Here is a 12,304-nt window from a genome sequence, read left to right as displayed (position 1 = left end):
GGTATATTCGAATCACCTTTAGTAGATAGATTTGTAATGAATGAATAAGTAGATAATTATTTGTGCATATGAATTGTTTGAATAAAATTAGCATAATAAAGTAGATCCGTAGATGCTCGTAAGAAGGTTAAATTTTTTAATTTTACCGCCTTGCCGCATCATGAAATCCTTCAATATAAATATATGAGGGATCAAGTTACAACAAGTTAAAACAAGCATTTTTTTACATTTTCAAAGTCCAAATCGTCGATCCAAACCGTTAGATGTGATCTCCACAATAAAATGTGCTTTCAAATTAAATTTTACATTTTTTGAAATTTTTTTACTATTTATTAAGATGGGTACAAAATTCAATGGTCTGAATTTGACTAGTTTTTTTACCCATCTTAATAAATAGTAAAAAAAATTCTAAAAAATGTAAAATTTGGTCTCCAAGCATATTTTATTGTAGAGATGACATCTAACGGTTTGGATCAATGATTTAGACATTGAAAATGTAAAAAATTGTTGTAACTTATATATATATATATATATATATATATATAGAGAGAGAGAGAGAGAGAGAGAGAGAGAGAATGACTAAGCTCAAAATATTTTTCCTAACCCCAGAACAAATGACTCTGTTTTTCAATTTTCAAAGTCCAAAGAATCGATCCAGACCGTTAGATGTTCAATATATATTAAAATGTGCTTGAAGACCAAATTTTAGATTTTTTTTTGGATTGTTTTACTATTTATTAAGATAGTTTGAAAATAGTTGTTTTTTAATGGTGCAGAATTTTAATAAAAACATCGATTTTTAAACCATCTTAATAAATAGTAAAAGAATTTCAAAAAAATATAAAATTTGGTCTCCAACCACGTTTTAATATAGATTGAAAATGTAACAGTTTGGATCGACTGTTTGAACTTTAAAAAAAAAAAAAACGAATCATTTGTTTTGAAAATTAGAAAAAAAAAACGTTTTGAGCTTAGCCATTCCCTTTATCTCAAAAAATGCGTAATTGGGAGACAGAATTCTAACGAGAGTATTAACGTACGATATGTATGGAAAAAAAAAGCTCAATTTCATTAAAGTAAAAACAGTAAAGTTTGATGGGGTAATTAATTAATTAATTATTTACCTCAAGATTGAAGGAGAACTTTGAATTTAATTTGTGTTCACGTCAAGGCAAGGTTACGTGTGGGTCCCATCATACCAATACCATGTATCCCCAATGCATTTACGCCTGACATTGACCTCCATTTCCTTCTGCCACCTCCACCGAACTCTACCTCTCTAATTCTCCTCTCTCTACCATGTAACTCTCCGTGTTGCACATTCGTCCATATATTTGTCACTAAATTTGATCCACTTGATTACCAATTAATTTTTATTATTGAAGTTGCGATTGCTTCATCAACAAATATATTTTTATACAGTAGAATGAGATGATTTTAAACAAGTTGCAGTTAAAAGCAGTACAGATTTATCAACTTATGTTGCTTTTGCATTTTACTTATTTATATATTATTTAGTCTTATATTTATTACAATTGAATTGGAATCCAACAAATAAATCATGACCTGGAAATTGCTCAATATTTACAAACATATCATAAAAATAATAATTTATCTGAATTTGATATTCGAATACGTAGAAAATTACATCGAAGTATGTTCAAAGAATTAATTGTCAAATATGTTCAAACCGGATATAGCGGAATTTTAATAAAGTTCATTTGTTAACAATAAGGTTGTGGCAATCCGAATGTGTTATCAAAATCTTAATTAGGTTCCTTGAAATGTGAAGAAATCTCATTAGTTGATCTTCAAAATGCAAATAACCAACTAAATAATTAGCACATGTTTGATTTATTTTATAGTTGCATTGTACTGTCATGCATAGTGACAAGTTTAAAATTTTATGAATATTCGACAACGTCTAAAATTTGTGATACATATGTAATATGAGGAGGGATCAAGTTACAGCAATTTTTGACTTACAACAAGTTATAACAAGCATTTTCTACATTTTTAAAGTCCAAATCGTCGATCCAAACCGTTAGATGTGATCTATACAATAAAATGTGCTTGGAGACCAAATTTTACATTTTTGAAATTTTTTTACTATTTATTAAGATGGGTACAAAATTCAATGGTCTGAATTTGACTAGTTTTTGTATCCATCTTAATAAATAGTACACAAATTTTAAAAAATGCAAAATTTGGTCTCCAAACACATTTTATTGTAGAGATCACATCTAACGGTTTGGATCGACGATCTGGACTTTGAAAATGTAGAAAATGCTTGTTGTAACTCAAAAATTATTGTAACTTGATCCCTCCTCATGTAATATAGGCATAAACAAAATAATTTTTTCTTGTCTTTTTTAATAATGAACATAGATAATCCAAAATTAAATTTGATAGCTTTAGAAACAAAATTAAATATATATTGTGAATGATTCTAAAATAATTATGAAGAAATTCATGAATAATTCATAAAGTTTGTTAATTCACTAATAATAACTTACAAATAATTTAAAATTAATTTGTATATTTTGTAAATCCGTCAGTAGGAATGTACTACAGTCTACAAATGTTTCACGAATAATTATGTGATTTATTCACAATTTTTTCTTTGCACAACTTAGAGCATACCTGTACTAATATAATAACTTTGTATATAATCTTACAACATAACCAATACGGATTGCAACTTCTGTAGAGGTCACAGCAGATCCCGGGCACCAACTTGAGCACTAGGTCCTCAGAGGCTGAGAGCTATAAAAACAGTATAGGTGGCACTACAAATTTTGTAGCATGATCTCTAATTCTCTAGCCTAACTCTAAAGGATATGGAAGCAAATACTTATAATAGGAAGTGGTAATTAATAGCTATAAATATATATACATATTAATTAAGCTCAACTATATATATTTCCTGTGCAGTCTAATTATGAAGCACCGAATAAAGCCGGATTTGGAGAGGCAAAGAATTAAAAAGTCAAGGGTCTCTCCCACATAGAAGCACTCAAACGGGACATTAGGTATGAACAACAAATTAGGATTTTATACAAAAGTAGGGATTTGTGGGTACATGCATAGAGTATAGACACTTTGTTTCTTTTATATATGGATAGCTATATCCCTATATACTTGTAGGATATGTATAGAGAGCTAATACAATATAGGTGCTCCCAAATAACTGGCGCATGTGGCCACACCGTAATATATGTTGCCCATTTTTATATAAATGTATCTACAACCTTAAACTTTGTATGGTTGAACTTATATATATAGATGAGTTATGGTGCATTGCAATGCATATGTATCCTTGTGCATTGTACCATAAATCACCGATTCAAACCGTTCATCTTGTTCTCTATATTAATATGTACTTGGAGACCAAATTTTACATTTTTTGGAATTTTTTTACTATTTATTAAGTCATTCTGAAAATCTGAAAATCCGGATAAACAGTAAAACAGTAAAATTTTCTGGACCACCAGATCGGTGATTTTCAAAGTGGCTTAATAAATAGTTAAAAAATTCCAAAAAATATAAAATATGGTCTCCAAATACATATTAATATGAAAAACAAGATGAACGGTTTGAATCGGTCATTTGAACTTTAAATTAGAAATTTATGGTCCAATGCACCATTACCGAAAATCTCCCGAAAAAAAATCCAATATTGAATCGGTTTGGATCGGTCATGTCCCTTCTTTGTCACATGGTATTGATCCTCACCACACAAATTTAAGGGACAGTTTTGACTCTTCTTACGGTCTACCATGTAGTACTATTGTAGCATTTTTCTTCCACAATTAACACTGTGTCGGTTCTATGACCACGGACCACCTCATCATCTGATAATACAAGCTAGTTACATTTGTTGGTTGGTTATTTTGGTATTTTCTTTTGTTGGAATTGGGAAGGTTCTTTTCAACAAGGACAAGTCATCACTATTCACCTTGTTAAATTAATTAATTGGTCTGTGATGTGATTAATGAATGTAAATGTGTAATTAAGGTTAGACATTAGATAAGATTGATTGAGCTTTGAGATTCGTGCCAAGTTAAAAGGAATGGTCCAGATGCAGTAATTGTAAGTGATTCCCTATGACGGTACTGGAGAGGATCTGAATTCGGTGGGGGGTATTGTACAAGTATGAATGATTACATACATTACATGTTAGCCCCCCAATCCCCATTGGCATCAAGTGGGCTGGCGCTGGTCCATGCATGAAAATCAGTATTTTCTATGACCTAATTGAAGGCCTCCATCGGTCTCACTCTTGAGTCTTGACTTCCCTCTTGCCCATATTTATTTTTCACTGCCTCTGCTTCTTTGTGCCCATCATAGTTATGACCATATGTGAGGTCCATGTAATAATGCATTGTTACCACTTCCCTACATGATCCTAATTAAGCTATCTAATACAATGATTTGTTCCTTTGGAGTGTATAAAATTAGATGACATATTAACAAGTGTAGAGTTGGGACCGTCCTTTTTACCCTACAAGTACAAAATGATTTTGGCTTTTAAAATTTTACCCTTTTTTCTTCTTAACGTAGACCCGTAGGTTTCTTTCATTAAACAACAACAAATTAAAAGGATCTAGCCATATAGGATAAATCTTCAAAAATATAGGCTAGCCGCTAGCATCATAACACATTTGATCTTCTCCATTGCTACCTCTGCTGCATGAATGCTGAGCTAATTAGTAAATACTTGTTGGCTACAACTTTGCATTACATATTTCATGTAAAGTTTATTTTTTTTTTAATTTAAGTTGACAATACTGTGAAATATATATAAAATTAGCAAATAGCATTAATTCTCAAATAGAGTTTAAACATATCCTGACAAAAAAAACCTATATTAAATGTGATATCTAATATAAGTAATTAAAGACATCGCCACCTCTTTATAAAACATGAATTCAGTATTCAACACTAATTGAGAGGAGTAAATGGAGGAAACTAAAACATAAATAGAGCACAATTCGAGCTACTCAAGTTCGGATCAAGTAAGATATCTTAGTTTATGAAGATAGATTCAGCTTATTCAATTTAAGTTTATACGAATTTTAAAATGAACATCCTTACATTCCAAATAGGTCAAAAAAAAAAAAAAAAATTGAGCTCGGTTTTCACTTCACCTGATACGACCAGGTACCATAGATCGAAGGCGGACTATTGAATGGATGAATCCATTTGAAATTGTAATGGAGGGGAAGCAAGCCTTATCCGTCCATAGAACAAGCGTCACATGAGGCAGTTAATGGGCCAATGGCCCATCAATCGTTGAATCGGTACGCCATGTCACGTGGCTGTGCTTATGACTAGTACGGCCTATCTATCCTTCCGACACGTGGCATCCATGTGTCCACGCTGGACTCTCCTCTCTTTCTCTCTCTCTCTCTCTGTCTCTCTCTCTCTCGGTCAAGGCTCAAAGACTCAAAGAGTGCCTGAGGTGCGTGATTTGTGCATGTCCGGTGGTGAATGCTTCCAAAAACAGAAGCCTCCAATCCAATCTAGCTCCATGTTTGGTTTTGATTTTGTAATGATTTCATAATCATGATTCTGTCTTGTCCCAAAATATAAAATTAATTAATCATGTAAAGATAGGTTTCTCCTCTCCGTCTCTGTGATTAAGGACACTAATCTCCGTCCGTGGGTCTTTTATAATTAAATAATATGGTAATTAAATTAATTAATTAATTAATTAGGACATAAAGGTTCCTTTTGTACACCTTGCGCCCGAACCGGAGTCTGCTTGCTCTCATATTTTAGTTGCAAAAATAATTAAACTGAGAAGAGCATAAAATATATGCTAGCTAGGTTGTCGTTTTCCTTCCATACTAATTAAGCAGATGAGATGAGTCTAATTAATATATGTGTTAATTAATTCAAACTTTGTATCTTTCACATAAACTATATCTTTCTTTTTTTTTTAAATGAGACAGACACGTACTCTTTTAATCCTTTTAAAGGGTAGGAATGGCATGCATTTGATCAAATTCGGTTTAATATTGGATTTGGATTATCGGATGGCATCAAATTTTCGAAATTTGCAAGCTTGATTTAGATTTATAAGACAGTTTATAATTTTATTCTTTGAACAAAATGTCAATGCTATCATATTAATTTGTTCAATGCTGATCGAATGATTCAATTAAAATATCAAACTGGATTTGATTTGATGCTCATCAAATACCCCGCTCGATCCCCTCTTAAAAGCAGTAAATTATTACAAGATATATGTCCACTCCGTGAACACATGTAAATTAATTTATTAAAAGAGTTGAAAACATGAAATATATATACACATGACATGCACTTTAATGTCTCTTCATGATAAAAGCTATTTTTTAAACAAGATAGTCAATAGAGGTGCAACACTGAAACAGTAAGTCAATAATAAGACGATTAAATTAAGAGCAGGATGATTTAATTAATTGTGTGAGAGATTTTATCTCGGACAGGGAGGAGACAAGGCATCTTTTGGGTCTACCGCAATTTTTGTTTCTTTATTGCATGCTATTAATTAGTCTATGTGTAATTAACCTCCATTTGTTTATGTATCATTTCTTCTCAAAGCCGTACAGAGGCAATTAATTAATTATTAATAGAGTAATAGGTCTGCACGTAAACTGTAAAATTTAGAAATTTCATGCTCTAGGTAACATCTAATTAAAAGTAGAAACACCCATAGAAAGAGAGAGATAGGGGGGTCGGTCTCATTCTAGAATTCTCTCACTAGAATAAAATATAGGGATCAACTAACAGTCCCCCTACTTCAGTCCCCTAAATGTCCCTCTAACTAACTGATATATAAACTACAATAGGGACCACTAACTATATGGGAGACTACTAACTACTTAGGGGACAACTTATATTTGAAAAAAATTACAACTGGCACGTGGATGTATGTATACTTATATGTGCAAGTATTACCATATAATATATTAAGTATTCATACCTAAGACATTAAGTATTAAAAATGAAAACTGGACATCAACTTTCTTTTGTACACCCATCTTTTACACGTTTTTAGAAGCGAATTTTTTTTGTCCGTTTAATATCGTCAATATTTCTAACGATTTGTGAGAAATTTTATGAATTTAAAATCACAAACATCTTCTACATAATTTTCTCTTTCAAATGAGATCCATGATGAAATACTTTCGGGTTCTTCGTCATTCAAGTATTCATACTTCAGTGTGAAAATATTCATACCTTGTCAAGTATTCTTCTCTAAAATATTGAGTATTCATACTTACTCAGTAAAGTGTGAATATTTATGTTGTAAATTATTTCTGAGAAATCCACATATGTGTCTTTGGCATTAACTACCTAGGGAATCACTACTGACTTTGGGGGGCCACAAACGTCGCTTGAAAGCGACTGCGATAGGGACCACATGCAGAAAACCAAGGACAAGCGGATGCGTAATATAACTTAAAGTTGAATTGTTATGTTGTAATGTTACACATCTTACACATTGAAGTTGAATTGTTATGTTGTAATGTAACTTCAATCAATTAATTTATTTGGTACTTGAACATATTGATAGGTACCCAGAAAAATATTCATACTAATAATTGAAGTATGAATTGTTATATTGTAATGTATCTTAATTTAATATTTTTAAAAATTGATGATATTCAAGCTATTAATATATGAAACGGTAAATAACAATAGTTAAGACAACAAGTATTCATATCTAGTTAGTCAAATTTTGTTGTTACCCGTGATGCATATGTTTTTACTAATTTTTAAGACATGAAATATTTATATCTACTTGTACAAATTTTGGTGTTACTGTGATGGATATGTTTTACCAATAGTTAATACATGAAGTATTCGTATCTAGTCATTTATGTTATTATTTTTTTTCATACATACTTTATTTGATTTATTGATATCTAAAACACTTAGTATTCCTACTTAAGCGTGAAGATGTGTATTGTTATTTATAGATAATAGCAATTATATTAACAATTGTATACATACCTATGAATTTATGTACAAATATTAATGTTAAAAAAAACTTTAATAAACCTCAACCATCTCCAATATTTATCAACAAATTTGTACATGCTGGTAATAAGCACCTAGACGCTCCCAGTACCTACAATATAAATATTTACACTTTAGTTATTAGGTATGAATACTCGGCATTTTAGAGAAGAATACTTGACAAGATATGAATATTTGCACACTGAGGTATGAATACTTGAACGACGAAGAACCCGGAAGTACTTCATCATGGATCTCATTTGAAAGAGAAAATTACGCAGAAGATGTTTATGATTTTAGATTCGCAAAATTCATCACAGATCGTTAGAAATATTGATGAGATTAAACGGACAAGAAAAACCCACTTCTAAAAATGTGTAAAAGATGAGAGTGTAAAAGAAAGTTAATGCCTAGTTTTTATTTTTAATACTTAATATATTAGGTATGAATACTTAATATATTATATGGTAATACTTGCGCATATAAATATCCATACATGTGCGCGCCAGTTGTAATTTTTTTCAAATATAAGTGGTCTCCTAAGTAGTTAGTAGTCCCCCCCTGTAATTAGTGGTCCCCATTGTACTTTATGCATTAGTTAGTTAGGGGGACATTTAGGGGACATACTCAAGGGGGACAACATCTTTACTCTAAAATATATAGCTTGCAAAAGTGGTTAAACATATTATCAATTACTTTTTATTTATTTTTGACTGAGATTAATAGTTAAAGTTTTATTTTTATTATATGATATTCAATGATGAGCTCAATTGTATCTCTGAAGATATTTATAATTTTTTTTAAATCAACTCCAATTCCACTATAATTTAGATTCTTTTTTTTTTATGAACAGGCTAATTTAGTATATTTTGACATACATTTTTCCGATAATAACTTCTTTCTGTCACCTTTTTTTTTGAAAGCTTGATATAGATTGCTAAAACTGAAAGTGTTTACAACAACAATTCCTACATTATTACATCAATTGCTATGTAATAGCGTCAATTCCCTTGTTTATACATGATCTTTGCTTTCCACAATATTGCATCCAGAATTGTGCATCTTCCCTCGCTATATTTGCCACTAGCCAAGCCGGTAGCTTTGCATTTCCGAAAATTGCTCAGTTTCTCTGCCTCCATAATGACCATAGTACTGACATCACCCTTGTCACCCAAATTCGCTTCAGTGTGTCTGATGGGCAGTTGTCTTGAAGACTCCCTGTGCACCGATTCCTCAACTCTAATGAAGTTAGTGAATCTCCCCAAACTTGTTCAGCGTTTAAACATTGAATGATGTTTGCCACTTCTCAATATCACTTATCTAATTAATAAAAATTAAATAAATAAAAAAATTGCTAGCAAGTTTTCAAAAAGAAAAAGTAATTAAAAATTTGAAATATTTTTAACCAACTTTATATACTAGAAGTTATATTCTATTGGTGAACAATTAATGAAATCCCTATTTCTAAATGTTCTTCTATGCATACAGTAATATATATACTCATGCAAATGTGGAGTATTAATAGTAAGTTAAATGTAAGCTTCAGTACACTTTGGGGAACTATAGTACTATACTGAAATAAAGAGTCGCATAAAAAAAAAATACTGAAATAAAGAGTGAAAGAAAGAGAGATTATTCTAAAAGAGGAAATTGTAGAGGCGAACGTAGTTGAGATATAAACAATTGAAGACAAGGGCACGTGTCAAGGTGTGGTTGGTTGGTTTATGTCGCAAAAAGGAGACCGTGGGTTGCCCCCATTGGGCCAGTAAAATCCCATGCCAAATTGCCAAAGAAGAGATGGAGAGACATGTATGTAGGTTTTAGGGGTGTCAATGGCACCCTTTTACTCGTTTATTCAACCCGTATCGTATTCGAAAACACGGGTAAGAGTAAAATATTTTTTATCGTTAGCTAATTGGATACAGGTAAAGGTAATGATTGTTTTCCTTTATCTTACCGTTTTCATATAAGATAATTTTTAAAAATAAAATTATGTATATAGATATATATTTGTATGAAGATGATATATGATACAATAAAGTTTGTTATTTTATTAAATTTTTATAATATAAATTAGTTGTATTGATTTTTTTTTCTTATTTTGAAAAATATTTTATCAAAAGCATAAATCGAAATGTTAATGACATTTTTTTATCCGTTTATCCGATCTGTAACGTATTCGAAAAGACGGAGAAGAGTAAATTTTTTTTTTTCGTTATCATAACGGATACGGGTATGAAAATATCTCCACCCGACCCGTATCGTACCCGTTGACACCCCTACTAGGTTTCTCTCCTCTCTATATCCTCCTCTCTTTTTTCCCCTTAATGTATGTAGGCCACCTCACCTCTTTTTTTTTTTATATATATAAATAATAATATAACATATACATCTCTCACATCCTCCCCGATTCCCTCCACCTCTCTTTCAGCTAGCTTTGATTTGAGTGAGCCCTTCACACACACACACACACACACACTTTCTCTCTCTAGCGCCTGATTTGTGTCTATAAAAACACCCTTTGTTGCCTTTTTCTGTCCCTCCCATACTCTCACTCTCTCTCACTCACACTTTTACCACCTCCCTTGCATTTCTATTCTCCTCCCTCAGACTTAAGTTTTAATTTCTCTTGTTTGAAAACAAAATTAATTATATAAGCACATATATATACACTATCAAAAACAACAACAAAGATAGCATGTCAAGCCGTAGGTCAAGAATCTCAGAGGATGAAATCAATGAACTCGTCTCAAAGCTCCAATCTCTCCTCCCCGAATCACGCCGCCGTGGCTCCAACAGAGTATGTAGCTCCCATTTCACATTCTATTTATATAAATTTATAATTAGCTCTATATGTTTATATACATTTAACATCCATTCCATACATGGCATATTAATTAGATAGATATATGAATAGACATCATTTAATTTTCAACATTGTAATTAATTATTTTGACATGGTGATAATGACATGCACATGAACAGTCGTCGGCAACGAAGCTGTTGAAGGAGACGTGCAACTACATAAAGAGTCTACAGCAGGAAGTTGACGATCTGAGTGACCGCCTCTCCGATCTCATGGCCGGCATGGATAACAATAGTGTGCAGGCCGACATCATTCGCAGCCTCCTCAGCTCCTAAATTAACCGCCTGCTACTCGATCTCACTCGATCGGTATATGTATACCCGGTCCGGTCATGATCACCTAGCTAATTAATTTCCCTCGTGATGCATTATTGCATTATTGCCTCTATCATTAATTATAATTAATTAATATGGTTTTGTTTTTATTTTAGGGTACTCCTAGATAGATCTCATCTCTTTCTAGTCTCAAAATTAATGTACCCAAATCCTATTTCTTTTTTCTTTTCTTTTCTTTTCTTTTCATTTTATATATTAGCTAGCTAGTTATAAGGAGCTTATCAAGAGTCTTAATTAGTTGACTTCTCCTTTAGTCTAGCTATCGGGTCTTCCTTATTTTTTTTTTTGTGGATTATTATGTACATCTGAATCGAGGTATGGATCGAGTTGTTTCACTTGCACGACAACCGACCGACCTCTGCTTAGAAAAATATCTTGTAGTAGATCGAGCTTATATTATATATATAATGAATCAATATGAATATAATGAGATCATATCATATTAATTGATGGGGTGTTCTTTTGCTCATTTTTGTGTTATTGTTTTCTTTTTTTATAACAAAAGAAAGAAAGAAAGAAAGATGCTTCCTTCGTGGTGTGATATATCCGGACAATGTATGAAAAGGCGCTCTTTTCATTTCTCAAGTAGACACATGTTAAAAAGGTTGCTGGTATCAAAAATCAATGTAACTGCCGCTATTATTTTATTTCCTGTTCAAGCCCCAACACTGTTATGCTACTCCTCAGACACACTTTAGTTAGAGTCACTCGTACTAAAATTTAATTTATTAAATTACATACTCTTATATATATATTCTTATAGAAATGTTGAAAGAATACAAAAAAATTAAGCAAGGGCGTAGAATATGTTATTTATCATGATCTAATAAGCACTCATAATTTATTTAAATTGTTTATTCTTTTATATTTTGCCAACAATATTATAATTTACAACAGTATCATGTTATTTATAAAGAATTACTCAATGGACAATACATATTAAAATGGATCTTCACACTTTTATACCACTAATTATTTAGTAGCTGTAAAGTTGATATTGTTAATCATGAATTTTTCAAAAAATAATACATTCATCAGTTGATATATTTTGAAGAACTTATATTACTTAGTTGCGTGATTCCGAACAAAC

At 31.5% G+C, this 12,304-nt stretch overlaps 1 protein-coding gene across 1 annotated transcript; it reads left to right on the top strand.

The window, feature by feature from the left end:
• The first annotated feature begins 10,431 nt into the window (after positions 1 to 10,431).
• LOC144566652 (transcription factor ILI4-like) lies at positions 10,432 to 12,005 on the top strand. Its single transcript, XM_078316687.1, has 2 exons — positions 10,432 to 10,813; positions 10,999 to 12,005. The coding sequence occupies exons 1-2, from the start codon at positions 10,712 to 10,714 to the stop codon at positions 11,152 to 11,154; spliced, it is 258 nt and encodes an 85-aa protein (XP_078172813.1). The 5' UTR covers positions 10,432 to 10,711; the 3' UTR covers positions 11,155 to 12,005.
• The last annotated feature ends 299 nt before the right edge of the window (positions 12,006 to 12,304 follow it).

Source organism: Carex rostrata, chromosome 15 (assembly GCF_964058835.1).
Source record: "Carex rostrata chromosome 15, lpCarRost1.2, whole genome shotgun sequence".
In the NCBI taxonomy this organism is placed as follows: Eukaryota; Viridiplantae; Streptophyta; class Magnoliopsida; order Poales; family Cyperaceae; genus Carex; species Carex rostrata.
Note: the sequence above shows the minus strand (reverse complement) of the source record. Positions and strands in the feature narration are given on the sequence as shown.

Excerpts from the sequence above, each read along its gene's own strand:
- LOC144566652 (XM_078316687.1), top strand. The coding sequence starts at position 10,712 with ATGTCAAGCCGTAGGTCAAGAATCTCAGAGGATGAAATCAATGAACTC. Across the intron at positions 10,814-10,998 it reads GCCGCCGTGGCTCCAACAGA|TCGTCGGCAACGAAGCTGTT; the intron begins GTATGTAGCTCC and ends GCACATGAACAG.